Raw genomic sequence first — 20,042 nt, 5'->3', positions numbered from 1 at the left:
AGGAGGCCAACCTTTCAATTTAGACTGGAGTCCTGGAATGGCCTTTACCTCCTGACAAGCTGAGCAGAACAGCTGTTCAGGGAGATTTGTCTATTGCCAGAATGACTCTACAAAATTAAATGTAAGTGATTTTAAATGATAAACATGTCCAGTCATAGTTGGAAACCCCAGCCATGGCATATGTTCTCATCCATTACAACAATAAAGACCATGAGGAAAGGATCCAACCTGGAAGCGCCGGACAGGGCATTTGATGATCAGGGAGGTTTTTGGTAGGAGGTAAGCACGCCCACCGATGGTCAGGTGGAGGCGTTTCTCCTGCCGGGTCTGGATGTAGATACGACTCAAGCCTAGAATCAACGGACAACGCTTTACTGGATCCTTGATTGTTTCCTTTGATGCTTCCTTCCCTGTCTCCTTTGTGGGCTGCTGGTTGATTCTGGATGCTTCCTTCACAAGCTGTCTGGGGTTCATCTCTGTCTTATGCTCTGAATGGAATGATGGATGGAGGGAAAGAGAAAGGGAGGGAGAGAGAGAGGGAGACAGAGAGACAGAGACAGAGAGACAGAGAGAGTGAGACAGAGAGTGAGAGAGACAGAGAGAGACAGAGAGATAGAGACAGAGAGAGAAAGAGAGAGAGACAGAGAGAGAGAGAGAGAGAAAGAGAGAGAGACGGAGGGAGAGAGAGAGAGAGAGTGAGAGAGAAAGAGTGAGAGAGAGAGAGAGAGAGAGAGAGAGAGAGTGAGAGACAGAGAGAACATAATGGTGGTCAACCTCTTACAGTGAATTAAACCATTGTCATTTACTCACATGACAAATATAGGCTATAGCATGAAGGTTTAGAAGGATAAAACAACTTTATAACTAACACAAAATATTATAAATAAAACCTACATTATATCTGACATTATGATAATGATTTGATTTGGAATAATGATTCTACATTAGCATTAGCATAATTTGGGCGGCAGTTAGCCTAGCGGTTAAAGAGGAAACTCAGCAACCGGATGGTTGCCAGTTCAAATCCTGGGTCTGACAGGAAAAATCTATCGGGAAGTGAGCTGGAAACTAGAGGGTTGCCGGTGTGAAATCCCAGATGCCATTGCCTGTCGTTGTGCCCTTGAGCAAGGCACTTAACCGCCCATAACAACAGCTCCTCAGGGCGCCCAGTGTGGCAGCTCCCCACACCTCTCCAAAACCTGGGTGTATTTATGTCCTTGGAGGGGATAAAAGCAGAAGTCACATTTCAGTTGGACCTTGTGATCTAATGAAGTGATCTAATGAAGTGATCTTAAAATGAGAAAAGAGTCGATTAGTAGAGAACAAGATCTTCCACCCTGTTCTGTCTGGAATCAGCTGGACCTAAAACCAAGCTCTCACGAAAGATCAGTACATTTCAATCACTGTAATTTCTGTCTCGTACTGACCGATGGTCATACTTAGACTGTGAGGCAATGCATTCAGACCCTCCCTCTAACGCACTCTCTGTGAGCGTACCAAATGGCACCCTATTCCCTATGTAGTGACCAGAGCCTGTATGGTCATACTTAGACTGAGGCAATGTGGACTCTGCTCCAAAGTAGTGTACTATATAGCAAAAGCTTGCCATTTGGGAAGCACTCTCCCTGTATATCTGGGTCAAGTTAATCCTGTGGATTTGATATCATTAGCTTTGATAACAGGGAATGAGATAAGGTCTGGGCTAGAAGCATGAGGCAACATGACCTTGTGCTTGAGACTCTGAGGCTACATCCAAATGGCACCCTAATCCCTATATAGTGCAGTACTAACCAGAGCCCTATGGGACCTGATGAAAAGTAATGCACTGTTTTTGGAATAAGGTGCTGTTTGGGACACAACCTGAGGCTAGCATGACAGCAGGGGAGAGTCAATCCTTTGGTTAATGTGAAGTCATTCCATCTAATATCTCCAAACACAAAACACAGTATACACACTACCCTATTGTGAATCTATAGATGTAGTATACACACTACCCTATTGTGAATCTATAGATGTAGTATACACACTACCCTATTGTGAATCTATAGATGTAGTATACACACTACCCTATTGTGAATCTATAGATGTAGTATACACACTACCCTATTGTGAATCTATAGATGTAGTATACACACTACCCTATTGTGAATCTATAGATGTAGTATACACACTACCCTATTGTGAATCTATAGATGTAGTGTTCTGACATGTTGAAAGTTCATGCACAGAGGCACGGGCATGCGCTCACATCACACACGCACCCACCATGACCCTGGTCCTCATAAGCAGCAGCTGGGTAGGACAGTTTCTCTCTCTCCCTCACTCACACTCTCACACACACACACACACACACACACACACACACACACACACACACACACACACACACACACTTCCTTTAAGGAGTAGCTGTGACATTTGCGAGGCACTCAATCATGCATTGTATATCCTCTCTTTGTTGAGGCAGTTCAGAGAGATGGTAGCTTTCAGACACACAGTGAACACTTTGGGACACATTTGGGACACACACACACACCGTAGGAGAGTGGACTATTTCCTTTACAGTGTGAACTTACAGACACTCATTGAACAACCATTGACCTTACTTCTGTATGCTTTTCAGATGTTCTCTTCATTCTAGAAGTACGCTTGGCTGCACAGAACAGTAGTTGGCTTGTAGTGTGTGTGTGTGTGTGTGTGTGTGTGTGCGTGCGTAGATTGCGGTCAGTAATGCTGTACTGTTTGTACGTTGGCATGGATAACATGTATATACTGTAGGTAGATGTGTGTGTGTGTGTATATATGTATATACTGTATGTATGTGTATATATATATACACATGTTTTTGATTAGTCGGTTCAAATGTAAACATTCAAAGTGAGAACTGGAGCTGTCGATGGCCTGATAAAGAACAGAACATGTTCCTGTGTCTTTATTCTCATGGATAATCATTTTCCAGACATATAGATATAGAAGACTTTGTACTTAGGTACAGTATGGTCACAGTGGCTGGATCACAAACGGTACCCTATTCTCTATACTACTTTGGATCACTTTCAAGTGTACATATTTAAGACTCCTACTCACCCATAGCATGTTCACAGTGAATACGTCCCAAATGGCACCCTATTTCCAAGTGCACTACTTTTGACCAGGACCAATGGCACCCTATTCCCTATATAGTACACTAATTTTGAGAGAACATGGTGCCATTTGGGATGCAGAGACTGTATGCTTTCAGAATCTCTAATCTGGTCACATATCTGTAGAGTTGAGCGTATGTGTGTGTATGAGTGTGTGCACATGATGAAAGAGGTCTGAAAGAGGTCTATCGTACACTTATCAGGCTGGATATTGAGGTGTGTGTGTGTGTGTGTGTGTGTGTACTCACTAGGGCAGGTGGTCATTCGGCATGTCCTGACCAGGGGTGGAGAGGAGAGGCCGTCGCAGAGCCTCCTCGCCAGCATCACCTGCTGTCCAGCTGAGGTCAGCCTCCGACACACTGGCTCCCTACGTTGGATCCCCAGACCACAGGATACAGAGCACTGCAACACACACATTCATTATGCATTTTGTTTGTTCACAACTTTGTGCAATCAAAATGGAATTGCCCTCCTCCTTTCACTGTCCCTCTTACAGTTCCTGACACTACCCCTCCTTCCCTCCCTCCACTCACCTCCCCCACTCTGCCTCCCTCCATCCATCCATCCCTCTTCATCCCTCTGCAACCTCTCTACTCACATTCTCCTCCCTCCCCACCCCCATCCCTCCATTAATCTGCTCCTAATCTCCTTCAGTCTCTCTCCTCCCTCAACACCCCCCATCCCTCCATTAATCTGCTCCTAATCTCCTTCAGTCTCTCTCCTCCCTCCCCACCCCCCATCCCTCCATTAATCTGCTCCTAATCTCCTTCAGTCTCTCTCCTCCCTCCCCATCCCTCCATTAATCTGCTCCCAATCTCCTTCAGTCTCTCTCCTCCCTCCCCATCCCTCCATTAATCTGCTCCTAATCTCCTTCAGTCTCTCTCCTCCCTCCCCCATCCCTCCATTAATCTGCTCCTAATCTCCTTCAGTCTCTCTCCTCCCTCCACATCCCTCCATTAATCTGCTCCTAACCTCATTCAGTCTCTCTCCTCCCTCCCCCATCCCCACTCACCTTCCCCCACTCTCCCCCGGCCATGTAGGGCAGACAGTCCGTCTTGGAGCAGGTCCTATGAGAGGCCGGTTTGGCCCCTGGGCATGCTGTGTCCCCCAGTGTCCAGTAGGCCCCCGTAGACAACAGCTGTTTACAGAACACCTTACGTACCTGGCTACCCCCGCCGCAGGAGAGGGAGCACTGTGAGACAGAGAGAGAAACAGAGAGACAGAGACAGAGAGCGAAAGAGACAGAGAGAGACAGAGAGAGACAGAGAGAGAGAGCGAGAGACAGAGCGAGAGAGCGAGAGAGAGAGAGACAGAGAGAGAGCGAGAGACAGAGCGAGAGAGCGAGAGAGAGAGAGAATGTAGCAAAGGGCTTCTAAGAAATGTGGACAAAGCAAATGCTTTGACCAACCCATCCATCCATCCATCCATTTGTAATAAACTTTGATGCCTAAAACGTATACCTAAGACACACAAACACACACAACGGCCTCTCCTCCATACCTCCTGCCAGGGCTCAGTCTCCCATGCTGGAGGGCAGTCCACCTGGTTGCAGGGTTGAAGGATGGACGGCTTGAACTCCCTGCACTCGTTCTCTGACACACTCACACTATCCTGCTGCTCTACGGAGAGCACACGCATGCAGAACACACTCCTGGTCTGGATGCCCACCCCACACGACGCAGAGCAACGAGTCCACGCTGTCACCTCCCACCTAGGAGGGAGGGAGGATGTTAGACACATAAATCATTACACTGAGAAACACACACACACACGGTATGTTGTTTTTATGGAGGCGAGTGCAGATGCCATTATTTCCACTCAGAGAGAGAGGACCCATAGTGACTTTCATAAAGTAAAGATAAACACAAGGCAGGCCTGCCACTGTCATTAGTCCTTAGGAAGTGAGTTATAACAGCAGCACTGGAGAGAGGAAGGGAGGTGGGAGGGAGAGAGTTCAGAGAAGGTGGAGAGACACAGACAGAGAGAGAGCGAGACAGACAGCGAGACAGACAGACAGACAGACAGACAGACAGACAGACAGACAGACAGACAGACAGACAGACAGACAGACAGCAAGACAGCAAGACAGCAAGACAGCAAGACAGACAGACAGACAGACAGACAGACAGACAGACAGACAGAGAGAGAGCGAGACAGACAGCGAGACAGACAGACAGACAGACAGACAGACAGACAGACAGACAGACAGACAGCAAGACAGACAGACAGACAGACAGACAGACAGACAGACAGACAGACAGACATGTGAGGGGAATAGAGGGAGCTAAGGGACTACTGGTCTCTGAGTTGCACTGGGTCAGAACTCAGAAGCAGCCTTGAGTATATATAACTGTATGTGTGTGTGTTTGTGTGTATAACTGTATGTGTGTGTGTGTGTGTGCGTGTGTGTTTGAGTGTAGAACTGTATGTGTGTGTGTTTGTGTGTATAACTGTGTGTGTGTGTGTGTGTGTGTGTAACTGTATGTGTATAACTGTATGTGTTTGTTTGTGTGTTTGTGTGTATAACTGTGTGTGTGTGTTTGTGTGTATAATTGTATTTGTGTGTTTGTGTGTATAACTGTGTGTGTGTGTTTGTGTGTATAACTGTATGTGTGTGTTTGTGTGTATAACTGTATGTGTGTGTTTGTGTGTATAACTGTATGTGTGTGTTTGTGTGTATAACTGTGTGTGTGTGTTTGTGTGTATAACTGTATGTGTGTGTTTGTGTGTATAACTGTATGTGTGTGTTTGTGTGTATAACTGTATGTGTGTGTTTGTGTGTATAATTGTATTTGTGTGTTTGTGTGTATAACTGTGTGTGTGTGTTTGTGTGTATAACTGTATGTGTGTGTTTGTGTGTATAACTGTATGTGTGTGTTTGTGTGTATAACTGTATGTGTGTGTTTGTGTGTATAACTGTATGTGTGTGTTTGTGTGTATAACTGTATGTGTGTGTTTGTGTGTATAACTGTGTGTGTGTGTTTGTGTGTATAACTGTGTGTGTGTGTTTGTGTGTATAACTGTATGTGTGTGTTTGTGTGTAACTGTATGTGTGTGTTTGTGTGTATAACTGTGTGTGTGTGTTTGTGTGTATAACTGTATGTGTGTGTTTGTGTGTATAACTGTATGTGTGTGTTTGTGTGTATAACTGTATTTGTGTGTTTGTGTGTATAACTGTATGTGTGTGTTTGTGTGTATAACTGTGTGTGTATAACTAACGGTATGTGTGTGTGTGTGTGTTTATAAAGCACCCTACAGCTGTTTCCTGTGTTCATCTATTACCACAGTAGAAGACAGTAAATCCCCCAGTAGATGAGAAACCGACTTCTCAATAGAGATACATCACTTTGGGAGCATTTCTCTGTGTTCTTCTTCTCTCAGAGAATATGTGGTGAGGCCCTGGTGTAGTGCTTCCCTCAGCAATCAATCAATTAATAATTTAATCATTAAATAAACCCATTCATCCGTCCATCCACCCATCAGTCCATCCACCCATCAGTCCATCCACCCATCAGTCCATCCGTCCATCCACCCATCAGTCCATCCACCCATCAGTCCATCCGTCCATCCAGCCATCCATCCATTGTTTCATAAACAATGAGAGAGAAACAACAGGTGTTGACTAACAGTGAAATACTTAGTTACAGGCCCTTCCCAACAACACAGAGAGAAACAACAGGTGTAGACTAACAGTGAAATGCTTAGTTACCGGCCCTTCCCAACAACACAGAGAGAAACAACAGGTGTAGACTAACAGTGAAATGCTTAGTTACCGGCCCTTCCCAACAACACAGAGAGAAACAACAGGTGTAGACTAACAGTGAAATGCTTAGTTACCGGCCCTTCCCAACAACACAGAGAGAAACAACAGGTGTAGACTAACAGTGAAATGCTTAGTTACGGGCCCTTCCCAACAACACAGAGAGAAACAACAGGTGTAGACTAACAGTGAAATGCTTAGTTACGGGCCCTTCCCAACAACACAGAGAGAAACAACAGGTGTAGACTAACAGTGAAATGCTTAGTTACGGGCCCTTCCCAACAACACAGAGAGAAACAACAGGTGTAGACTAACAGTGAAATGCTTAGTTACGGGCCCTTCCCAACAACACAGAGAGAAACAACAGGTGTAGACTAACAGTGAAATGCTTAGTTACGGGCCCTTCCCAACAATGCAGAGAGAAACAACAGGTGTAGACTAACAGTGAAATGCTTAGTTACGGGCCCTTCCCAACAACACAGAGAGAAACGACAGGTGTAGACTAACAGTGAAATGCTTAGTTACGGGCCCTTCCCAACAACACAGAGAGAAACAACAGGTGTAGACTAACAGTGAAATGCTTAGTTACGGGCCCTTCCCAACAATGCAGAGAGAAACATCAGGTGTAGACTAACAGTGAAATGCTTAGTTACGGGCCCTTCCCAACAATGCAGAGAGAAACAACAGGTGTAGACTAACAGTGAAATGCTTAGTTACGGGCCCTTCCCAACAACACAGAGAGAAACAACAGGTGTAGACTAACAGTGAAATGCTTAGTTACGGGCCCTTCCCAACAACACAGAGAGAAACAACAGGTGTAGACTAACAGTGAAATGCTTAGTTACGGGCCCTTCCCAACAACACAGAGAGAAACAACAGGGGGACTGCAGAGGGGGCACGCCACCATCCACATCGACGGGACCACAGTGGAGAGGGTGAAAAAGCTTCAGATAAGTGACCATCTGAAATGGTCCACCCACACAGACAGTGTGGTGAAGAAGGAGCAGCAGTACTTTTAGATCAGTGTGTGTAGTTGTGTATTGTTAGATATTACTGCACTGTTGGAACTAGGAACACAAGCATTTCGTTACACTGGGAATAACATATGTGACTAATACAATTTGATTGGATATGTGATGAGTCAAAAGGGTCCATGAAGATAGTTAAATAGTTAACCAAATAGCTCCCTGGACTAACTATTTATCAGTCTTATGGCTGACGCCTCGATCACACCGACAGCGGTATTGTGCAAAATGGTACGCATTATCACCTCGATATGTGAGCAACAATAGTTCAACATTCACCTTCTGCTACCATTTCTGTCAAGCCGGCTACGCAGACAGTTTGATGAAATACGTTTGATAAATCCAAGGTATGCAGCACACAGAACGCACTGCAACAACTGCCTCTGCAACACAATGCTGCAAGCAAACACAGCGTTCCATTGGGAATGAATGTACTTCTGGGGTACCAAAACGCTGTAGGAGAGAGATGGTGACTGCGTCCCCAATGGCACCTATTCCTTATGTAGTGCACTACTCCTGACCAGGGCCCATAGGGTGTCATTTGGAACACAATCACGGTGCCTTCATCCACCGTCTTATGTAAGAGTGAGACAGCAAAAGAGGAAAGTGTTTATCTAAGAGGTCTATTTTAAGAGCTCCCGGATAACTGATGAGAATACCGTACCATCTTAGTACCTCAGAGACAACACTCCCAGGGCTTTGTTCTGACTGGGATCACAAGTATTTTTGTGCATCCCAAATGGCACCCTATTCCCTGTATAGTGCACTACATTTAACTAGGGCCCATAGGGCTCTGGTCAAGAGTTGTGCACTATGTAGGGAACAGTGTGCCAGTTGGGATGCAGTCTTTGAGACGTCTGTATTTATAAGATCATAAAAAGCACAGCAGTCTTCTACTCTGCAATAACCATCATCTTCATGAAACAGAAACCTGGATCCAGCCGACCACAAGAGAAGATCTACTGCTCGACAAAACCTGCCATGAAAGTAGTTATTCTACTCTAAATGGTACGTTTATTTCTGCTTTAGTTCTGTTTTTATGCATTATGATAAAACACTGCTCTTATTAGTGTCAATAAAACGAGTTGATCTTAATCAAGATCAGCTTTTTCCTGAACGCAGCGAACACTAGCCCTCTGAGCCAGCTGTCCTGCTGCCTTTGGGTTAGTGATTGGAAAAACAATCTGTGATGTGTGTGTGTGTGTGTGTGTGTGTGTGTGTGTGTGTGCTTGACTCTCATCAACTTCTCTCTTAATGAGAGCACAGTCTGACTAGCCATTTAGAATCAATCAGAGACTTTTCCTTGAACAATAACCAGGTTCCTGCCTCTTTTGCTCAAACACACACACACACACACACACACACACACACACACACACACACACACACACACACACACACACACACACACACACACACACACACTCTCTCTCTCTCAGTTTCTCTCTCTCTCTCTTGTTACGACCATTCAATGTTAGTCACAGATATAACCATACACTACCCTGCAGACCATATTTTACAGGTTAGCTAGACTCATATCCTTGAGCATGTGTCCCAAGAGAAACAGACCAAGAAAAATAAATGTACCCGTTATAGCGCCATTGTGTGGTCGATATCAATTTTCCTGCATATTTCCAGTCCTCACAGTGTTCGGAACATGTGTACCAAGTTCCATTACAATACCAATATCCGTGACTGATTTATAAGCATTTATGTGACAGACCACGCCCACGTGAATGTTTATTTGTCAGTTGCGGCAATGTTGTTTGACGTACTAACATGGATTATAATGTGCTTACAGACCTTGGTCTATAGATTTCAGATATCACGTTTGGTGAAGATCGAGTCATTCAGTGCCAGAGGAGAAGTGTTTTAAGTGTTTTTCACAAAATTAAAAATTGTGGAAAATCCATCATAATGAATTTGATGGGTTCTTGAGGCAAGTTTGTTATGTGTGATGAGAGGGAAATATGTATAACATTTCATGACTCTAGGTCACACAGGATGCGGGGGCTGACCTTTCAAAGTTTGCATTTCCAATCGCTTGTTATAGAGCCACTATGTGGCCAATCCGCATGGATTTGCATGAGAGGGTGTGGCTCTTGGGCCTTTACCATGTGGCTAAATTACACAATCCTGGGCTTTTTCATCTCACAGGAATTAGAATGTTTTCACCAAAACAGCAGAAAAAGGAACATAATAATAACAATAAGGAAGTGGAACAAATACAAGAGAGTTTCACCAGCTTCACAGCTTGAACCCCAAATAATAAAATATAAGAATACTAACAAAGTAAACAGCTCAGTAGAACAGAATAAACATGTTAACATCAGTATAATACAGGAAGGGATCATTTATAGTCCAATATTTACATGTGTTTTGGGGAAGGGGGGAAGTGTTTAAATGATGCAGTATAATAAGAGTCTGGTAGCAGCAGTTGTGATGTGTATGTAGCATGAATGTGTGTGTGTGTGTGTGTGTGTATAAGTGAGTGCATGTGTATGTGTGTATAAGTGAGTGCATGTGTGTTAAGGTGCAGAGAATCAGAGCAGGTGGTCAGTCCAGTTTAAGTGTTCAGCAGTCCGATCGCTTGTAGAAACTGTCTCTGAGCCTGTTGTTATCAGACCTCATGATCCGATACCGTCTGCCTGACGGGAAGGGAGGGCTGGGATTTGTGGAGTCCTTGATGATGCTGTGTGCCTTCCTCGCACTGATTCAATTAGATTTTGTGGAATGCGTGGGAGTACGGTCCCTGTGATTTACTGGGCCTTGCAGTCATGGTCGGAGCAATTTCCATACCAGGCCATGATGCAACCAGTCAGGATGCTCTCGATGGTGCAGTGGTAGTATTTGGAGAGGACCCGGGGCGGCATGCAAATTTCTTCAGCCGCTTTAGGAAGTAGAGACGCTGTTGCGCCCTCTTGACAAGAGTGGTGGTGTTGTTAGTCCATGGCATGGCTGGTACCCACACTCTTACCAACCTCTCCATGCCCACTGTCCTAGTGCCACAGACTTGGGGTGTATCTCAATAGTGGGATTGAAGGGAAGGAGATGAAGGAAGGGGAGCCGCTTTAGACTATTGAGATACAAATGCTACTCCTGGCTGGTATGGGCTGTCACCCAAATCCCTGCCCACCTCCATGCCCACTGTCTGTGTGGCATCATAGGGCTATCTGTGTGGCATCGTAGGTCTGTCTGTGTGGCATCATAGGGCTGTCTATGTGGCATCATAGGGCTGTCTGTGTTGTATGATAGGGCTATCTGTGTGGCATCATAGGGCTGTCTGTGTGGCATCATAGGGCTGTCTGTGTGGGATCATAGGGCTGTCTGGGTGGCATCATAGGACTGTCTGTGTTGTATGATAGGGCTGTCTGTGTGGCATCATAGGGCTGTCTGGGTGGCATCATAGGGCTGTATGTGTGTCATCATAGGGCTGTCTGTGTGACATCATAGGGCTGTCTGAATGAACATGTCTTGCATGAGCTCAACTCTGGGGCCAGAGAGTCTACTGTGTTTCTGCAGTTGGAAAAACAACTTTACTCAGGTTACTGCTGAAGCCATTAGTAGTTGTTATGTCAGACCACAAACTCTAATTGTATTATTATTCAAGCCTCTCCACGATGCAGTAATCATCTAGATGTTTATTCTAAGTTTGATTCCACCATAGAAAACAGAAATGTATTTGCAATGTTTATCCTAACTTTAATTACAAAGATGAACCTCATTTCCAAGTTATTCTAATGTTGAATGAATTCTATTTTGTTTTTAGAAGCTGTGCTTCGCTCAAAAGGTATGTCTTCATCCCAAATGGCTCTCTAATCTCTATTTAGTGCATTTTGGGCCCTGGTCAAAAGTAGTGCACTATATAGGGAATAGGGTACAATTTGGGACTAAACCTATGTCTCTGAAGGAATGCATGGCTGACACTTAAATGATTTCATAACAAGTTTAAAAAAAACACTAGCTGAGACCTTGCCAGTGATATTGGAACCACCTGCATTCTGTGTATGTTAAAAACGACACAGTTCCATGGATTGTGATGGCAATTTGGGGCTTGGTTGGCTGATCCTTATCTTTAGGTCTGGATCTGGGCACTGCGTGTGTCGGCCTGTCTGGGTCTGTGTGTGTTGGCCTGTCTTTCTCTGGGTACTGTGTGTGTTGGCCTGTCTTTCTCTGGGTACTGTGTGTGTTGGCCTGTCTTTCTCTGAGTACTGTGTGTGTCGGCCTGTCTGTCTCTGGGTACTGTGTGTGTCGGCCTGTCTTTCTCTGGGTACTGCGTGTGTCGGCCTGTCTTTCTCTGGGTACTGTGTGTGTCGGCCTGTCTTTCTCTGGGTACTGTGTGTGTCGGCCTGTCTTTCTCTGGGTACTGAGTGTGTCGGCCTGTCTGGGTCTGGGTATTGTGTGTGTCGGCCTGTCTTTCTCTGGGTACTGCGTGTGTCGGCCTGTCTTTCTCTGGGTACTGCGTGTGTCGGCCTGTCTTTCTCTGGGTACTGCGTGTGTCGGCCTGTCTTTCTCTGGGTACTGCGTGTGTCGGCCTGTCTTTCTCTGGGTACAGTGTGTGTCGGCCTGTCTTTCTCTGGGTACTGCGTGTGTCGGCCTGTCTGGGTCTGGGTACTGTGTGTGTCGACCTGTCTGTCTCTGGGTACTGTGTGTGTCGGCCTGTCTGTCTCTGGGTACTGTGTGTGTCGGCCTGTCTGTCTCTGGGTACTGTGTGTGTCGGTCTGTCTGTCTCTGGGTACTGCGTGTGTCGGTCTGTCTGTCTCTGGGTACTGCGTGTGTCGGTCTGTCTGTCTCTGGGTACTGCGTGTGTCGGCCTGTCTCTGGGTACTGCGTGTGTCGGCCTGTCTTTCTCTGGGTACTGTGTGTGTCGGCCTGTCTTTCTCTGGGTACTGTGTGTGTCAGCCTGTCTTTCTCTGGGTACTGTGTGTGTCTGCCTGTATCTGTCTCTGGGTACTGTGTGTGTCTGCCTGTATCTGTCTCTGGGTACTGTATGTGTCTGCCTGTATCTGTCTCTGGGTACTATGTGTCTGCCTGTATCTGTCTCTGGGTACTGTGTGTGTCTGCCTGTATCTGTCTCTGGGTACTGTATGTGTCTGCCTGTATCTGTCTCTGGGTACTATGTGTCTGCCTGTATCTGTCTCTGGGTACTATGTGTCTGCCTGTATCTGTCTCTGGGTACTATGTGTCTGCCTGTATCTGTCTCTGGGTACTGTGTGTGTCTGCCTGTATCTGTCTCTGGGTACTGTGTGTGTCTGCCTGTATCTGTCTCTGGGTACTATGTGTCTGCCTGTATCTGTCTCTGGGTACTATGTGTCTGCCTGTATCTGTCTCTGGGTACTATGTGTCTGCCTGTATCTGTCTCTGGGTACTGTGTGTGTCTGCCTGTATCTGTCTCTGGGTACTGTATGTGTCTGCCTGTATCTGTCTCTGGGTACTATGTGTATGTCTGTATCTGTCTCTGGGTACTGTGTGTGTCTGCCTGTATCTGTCTCTGGGTACTGTATGTGTCTGCCTGTATCTGTCTCTGGGTACTATGTGCCTGCCTGTATCTGTCTCTGGGTACTGTATGTGTCTGCCTGTATCTGTCTCTGGGTACTATGTGTCTGTCTGTATCTGTCTCTGGGTACTGTGTGTGTCTGCCTGTATCTGTCTCTGGGTACTGTATGTGTCTGCCTGTATCTGTCTCTGGGTACTATGTGTCTGCCTGTATCTGTCTCTGGGTACTGTGTGTGTCTGCCTGTATCTGTCTCTGGGAACTGTGTGTGTCTGCCTGTATCTGTCTCTGGGTACTGTGTGTGTCTGCCTGTATCTGTCTCTGGGAACTGTGTGTGTCTGCCTGTATCTGTCTCTGGGAACTGTGTGTGTCTGCCTGTATCTGTCTCTGGGTATTGTGTGTGTCTGCCTGTATCTGTCTCTGGGTACTGTGTGTGTCTGCCTGTATCTGTCTCTGGGTACTGTGTGTGTCTGCCTGTATCTGTCTTTGTCTGATGGTCTGAGAACCTGTCCTCTCTCAAATGACATTCACCTCTGCCAGAACACCTACATTCCCTCTCCAATTCCCTATAGAGTGCACTTATTTTGTTCCCTATAGAGTGCACTTATTTTGACCAGCAAGTAGTGCACTACATAGGGAATAGGGTGCCATTTACGACACAGCCTTAGTGTGCAGCAGGCCTTGTCAGAAGGGAAACAAACAACCAGATGCCTAAATAAGACAGTGAAGGAAAGGTTTCAGTTAGAGGGACACGGAGAGGAGAAAACAGTTAGGCTGTGCTTCCACTGTGTTTACCTCGGCTTCACATTTACAACAGGATGTTGTTACAGGAACAGAAACATCCGATTGGTCGCTAACAAACATCCTGGGTGACACAGGATGTTGGCCTTCACTGGACAATTTGGAATGGTGGGAGGAGTATGTTAATGTGTTTACGGGTAAGAGAAGGACACACAAACTAATGCATGCATGCACGCACGCCGGCACGCACACACACACACGGCCGTAACACATCTGGTCAAGAGGAACACCTATGTGAGAATGCTGTTCATTGACCAAGTTCAGCATTCAACACTATTGTTCCCTCCAAGCTTGACACCAAGCTCAAAGGCCTGGGTCTGAACACCACCCTCTGCAACTAGATTCTGAACTTCATGTCAAGCAGACCACAGGCTGTGAGGATTGGCAACAACATCTCCTCCACACTGACTCTTAACACAGGGGCCCCCCAGGGGTGTGTCCTCACTCCTCTGCTGTACTCCCTGTTCACCCATGACTGTGTGGCGACACCCACTCCATCATCAAGTTTGCTGACCACACCACAGTTGTAGGCCTGAGTCAGCCTATAGGGATGTGAGTGAACTGGCAGGACAACAAGCTCTCCCTCATTATCAGCAGAACAAAGGAGTTTATTGTCAACTTCAGGATGCAGATGAGGGAACACGCCCCGATCCACATCAACGGCACTGCAGTAGAGAGAGTCAGCAGTTTTAGCTCCCTCCACGTCCACCTCACCAAAGACTTGACATGGACCAACAACACCACCGCTCTTGTCAAGAGGGCACAACAGGATCTTTACTTCTTAAGGCAGATGAAGAAATTCAGCGTGCCACCCGGATCCTCTCCAAATACTACCACTGCACCACCGAGAGCATCCTGACCGGTTACCTCACAGCCTGGTATGGGAATGGCTCTGTCTATGACTGCAAGGCCCTCCAGCGGGGGGTGAAGATGGCCCAGTACATCACTGGGGTGTGTTCCCACCCATCTAGGACATCTACTTGAAATGGTGCCTGAGGAAGACAGTTTCTATCTACAGGTATGGTGAACACTTGAACTGGACTGACCATTTGCACTGACTTTCTGCACCTTTGCACTTACATCACAATTGCTGCTAACAGACTTATATTTACTAATGCTAATACTGCACAATTTAAACACTTGCCCCCCAATCCCCCCCTTCCCCAATACATGTGTAAATATTGTACTAGAATATGTGCCTTCCTGTATTATACTTATGTTAAAATGCTTATTTCTATTCCACTGAGCCGTTTACTTAATGTTAGTAGTCTTATATTGTATTATTGGTTATTGTTGTTGCAGTGTGGAGAAGCAACCTGAAAGTTAGCATTTCATTGTGTATCCTGTTCATACAACTAATCAAACTTAAAACTTGAAAAACACACGCACAAACAGGGGTATGCTAATGAGCGTGCATCTTTGCATGACAACAGAAGATGGTTCCTGGCAGTATCGATAATTAGTCAAACATAGAATGTAAATGAGTTGTTGTGATTAGAGGTCGACCGATTAATCAGAATGGCCGATTAATTAGGGCCGCTTAATTAGAATGGCCGATTAATTAGGCCCGATTAATTGGGGCCGATTTTAAGTTTTCATAATAATCGGAAATCTGTATTTTTCCATGCCGATTTAAAAAAAAAAAATGTGTACATCTTTATTTCATCTTTATTTAACTAGACAAGTCAGTTAAGAACACAGTGTTATTTTCAATGACAGTCTAGGAACGGTGGGTTAACTGCCTTGTTCAGGGGCAGAACGACAGATTTTTACCTTGTCAGCTCTGGGATTCAATCTTGCAACCTTACAGTTAACTAGTCCAACGCACTAACCACCTGCCTTACATTGCACTCCACGAGGAGCCTGCCTGTTACGCGAATGCAGTAGAAGCCAAGGTAAGTTGCTAGCTAGCATTAACCTTATCTTATAAAAAACAATCAATCAATCAATCATAATCACTAGTTAACTACACATGGTTGATGATATTACTAGTTTATCTAGTGTATCCTGCGTTGCATATAATTGATGCAACGCTGGGGGATGATTTAACAAAAGCACATTTGCGAAAAAAGCACAATCGTTGCGCGACTGTACCTAACCATAAACACCAATGCCTTTCTTAAAATCAATACACAGAAGTATATATTTTAAAACCTGCATATTTAGCTAAAATAAATCCAGGTTAGCAGGCAATATTAACCAGGTGAAATTGTGTCACTTCTCTTGCGTTCATTACACGCAGAGTCAAGGTATATGCAACAGTTTGGGCAGCCTGGATCATTGCGAACTAGTTTGCCAGAATTTTACGTAATTATGACATAACATTGAAGGTTGTACAATGTAACAAGAATATTTAGACTTAGAGATGCCACCCATTAGATAAAATACAGAACGGTTCCGTATCTCACTGAAATAATAAATGTTTTGTTTTCTAAATGATAGTTTCCGGATTTGACCATATTAATGACCAAAGGCTCGTATTTCTGTGTGTTATTGTGTTATAATTAAGTCTACGATTTGATAGAGCAGTCTGACTGAGCGATGGTAGGCACCAGCAGGCTCGTAAGCATTCATTCAAACAGCACTTTCGTGTGTTTTGCCAGCAGCTCTTTGCAAGCACAGTGCTGTTTATGACTTCAAGCCTATCAGCCTAATGGCTGGTGTAACCGATGTGAAATGGCTAGCTAGTTAGCGGGGTGCACGCGAATAGCGTTTCAAACGTCACTCAATCCGAGACTTGGAGTAGTTATTCCCCTTGCTCTGCAAGGGCCGCGGCATTTGTGGAGTGATGGGTAACGCTGCTTCGAGTGTGGCTGTTGTCGATGTGTTCCTGGTTTGAGCCCAGGTAGGGGCAAGGAGAGGGACGGAAGCTATACTGTTACACTGGCAATACTAAAGGGCCTATAAGAACATCCAATAGTCAAAGGTATATGAAATACAAATGATATAGAGAGAAATAGTCCTATAAAAACTATATTAACTTCAACCTAAAACCTCTTACCTTGGAATATTGAAGGTCTCATGTTAAAAGGAACCACCAGCTTTCATATGTTCTCTTGTTCTGAGCAAGGAACTCAAACGTTAGCTTTTTTACATGGCACATATTGCACTTTTACTTCTCCAACACTTTGTTTTTGCATTATTTAAACCAAATTGAACATGTTTCATTATTTATTTGAGGCTAAATTTATTTGTATTGTATTTGTATATTAAGTTAAAAATAAATGTTCATTCAGTATTGTTGTAATTGTCATTATTACAAATAAATAAATAAAAACAAATCGGCCAATTAATAGGTATCGGCTTTTTTTTGGCCCTCCAATAATCGGTATCGGTGTTGAAAAATCATAATCGGTCAACCTCTAGTTGTGATTGGCCTGAACTTCAACCCAGCCAGCCAGTCAGCAGAGGATTGCCTAAAGTGTGTTAGATTCTCACCTTGGGGGACACGGCTCGGGGTTGCAGATGCGGCCCATGACTGGAGGGCGGCTAGAGGGGTCACAGAGAGAATCGTCAACCTCCTCTCCTCCTCTCTCCCGGCTCACACACCTGACCACTGCTGTCTGTCTCCCTGGGCGAGAGGGGGAACAGAGTTAGAGAGAGAGAGGAGGAGGGGGGGCAGGCTGAGAGAGAGAGAGGGTGGGTGGTTTAGGTGAAGAATGAAAAGGTGACCAAAAACAGAGAACAACAGAGAGGGGAGCTGAGAGAGGGCGAGTTGAGAGCGGGAGAGCTGAGAGAGGGCGAGCTGAGAGAGGGAGAGCTGAGAGAGGGAGAGCTCAGAGAGGGAGAGCTGAGAGAGCGAGAGCTGAGAGAGCGAGAGTTGAGAGAGGGAGAGCTGAGAGAGGGAGAGCTGAGAGAGCTGAAAGAGGGCGAGCTGAGAGAGGGAGAGCTGAGAGAGGGAGAGCTGAGAGAGGGAGAGTTGAGAGAGGAAGAGCTGAGAGAGGGAAAGCTGAGAGATGGAGAGCTGAGAGTGAGATAGTAGGGTTAGAGAAACAAAGAGGTCACACATGATAATGGACCTATATTCATACAGTTTCTTGACTGTTTGGCTCACTAATAATCACTAGACAGTCAGGGAGCGCTGAAAATTCCCTGATGGATAGAGGACTATGTTTTGCAAAATTGTATGGCAAGGAAATATAAGCAATTTTCACTGTGGCCTTCTGAACTGCATTAAAGAACAAATGTGGCCCCCGGGGGGAAATGAGTTCGACACTCCTGACCTCCTGTTTATGACTATGAGAATCCCAGCCTGTATAAAATAAATATGAAACTTTAATAAGAAAGCCATCTCACAGGGTAATAGTGAAGGAGTTATTTGAGTAATTACCAGATTTATCATGTAGACAAGGATGTTGCATGTTTGGGATAATGCTAGAGTAGAACCCTTTTTAGTAGTGTTTGGAATTTAGGATTATACCCAGGGTAATGTTTAGGATAATGTTTGTTTAAATGTTTGGGAATATGTTTTGTATGACCTTTTGGGATAATGTGGCAGTATTATTTCAGATAATGTTTGGGAAAATATGTTTGGTATGATGGTTGGGATAACAATGTTACAATGTTAGGTACAACGTTTAGGTTTCGTTGAAGCACCGGTGCAGCTCACCTGTAGCACAGGAGGCCGAGCAGCCACTAAAGCCCCTGTAGTCCCAGTGGTGGGGCTCCTCACCCTGGGTGTGAGGGCCTTGAGGATCCTGGAGGTCAGGAGAGAAGCCTGGGCCTAGAGTACAGGCTCCCCCATCGCAGGGCCTCTCCAGCTGGGGCCGCTCTTCACCGCACTCCTCCTCGGGCAGGTCCACCTCCGTCTGGGTGAAGGAGAGGAGGACACGACACTTCAGCTCCCGTGTCTGTTTGCCGATCCCACAGGTGACGCTGCAGGGAGACCACGACCCTGGGATTAACCTGGAGAGTACACACAGAGAGGAAGACTCAGCGAATGGAGTTAGGTAACACTGAGATGAACACGGATGAAATTGTATATGTCAGTTTTTGACTGTCAAAAGTAAAATGCATCTCTACTTTTTTCATAAGAATTAAGTCGTTTCATACAACAAATAAAAAAACTGACATTTGTATGTTTTTTTTCCAAAAGAACCTTCAAAGAACCTCCTGTATACAGTGCCTTTGGAAAGTATTCGGACCCCTTGACTTATTCCACATTTTGTTAGGTTACAGACATATTCTAAAATGTATTAAATCGTTATCTTCCCTCATCAATCTACACATAATACCCTATAATGACCAAGCAAAAACAGGGGGGGCGTTGCTGCACAACTATTTTCAGGTCTCTCCAGAGATCTTCGATTGGGTTTGGGCTCTGGCTGGGCCACTCAAGGACATTCCTGAGACATGTCCCGAAGCAACTCCTGCGTTGTCTTGGCTGTGTGCTGAGGGTCGTTGTCCTGTTGGAAGGCGAACGTTCACCTTATTCTGAGGTCCTGAGCGCTCTGGAGCAGGTGTTCATCAAGGATCTCTCTGTACTTGGCTCTGTTAATCTTTGCCTCAAGCCTGACTAGTCTCCCAGTCCCTGCCGCTGAAAAACACCCACACAGCATGATGCTGACACCACCATGCTTCCTCCATAAATGACGCTTGGCATTCAGGCCAAAGAGAATCTTGGTTTCATCAGACCAGAGAATCTTGTTTCTCATGGTCTGAGAGTTTTTAGTTGCCTTTAGGCAAACTCCAAGTGGGTTGTCATGTGCCTTTTACTGAGGAGTGGCTTCCGTCTGGCCACTCTACCATAAAGGCCTGATTGGTGGAGTACTGCAGAGATGTTTGTCCTTCTGGAAGGTTCTCCCATCTTCACAGAGTAA

The 20,042-nt window shown here is 45.4% G+C and overlaps 1 protein-coding gene across 2 annotated transcripts in view; it reads right to left on the bottom strand.

Annotated features, from left to right (window-relative positions):
• Window positions 1-20,042, bottom strand: part of LOC110506863 (ADAMTS-like protein 3) — a 216,606-nt gene that overhangs the window by 39,251 nt on the left and 157,313 nt on the right. For both annotated transcript variants that reach the window (XM_036963478.1, XM_036963479.1), the window contains exons 16-21: window positions 18,833-19,128; window positions 17,662-17,794; window positions 4,644-4,854; window positions 4,156-4,335; window positions 3,392-3,545; window positions 229-488 (exon numbers count right to left, since the gene is read on the bottom strand). In XM_036963478.1, coding sequence (XP_036819373.1) covers window positions 229-488; window positions 3,392-3,545; window positions 4,156-4,335; window positions 4,644-4,854; window positions 17,662-17,794; window positions 18,833-19,128 — 1,234 coding nt within the window. The remainder of the gene's footprint in view (window positions 1-228; window positions 489-3,391; window positions 3,546-4,155; window positions 4,336-4,643; window positions 4,855-17,661; window positions 17,795-18,832; window positions 19,129-20,042) is intronic.

This window comes from Oncorhynchus mykiss, chromosome 26 (genome assembly GCF_013265735.2).
Source record: "Oncorhynchus mykiss isolate Arlee chromosome 26, USDA_OmykA_1.1, whole genome shotgun sequence".
NCBI lineage: Eukaryota > Metazoa > Chordata > Actinopteri > Salmoniformes > Salmonidae > Oncorhynchus > Oncorhynchus mykiss.
Note: the sequence above shows the minus strand (reverse complement) of the source record. Positions and strands in the feature narration are given on the sequence as shown.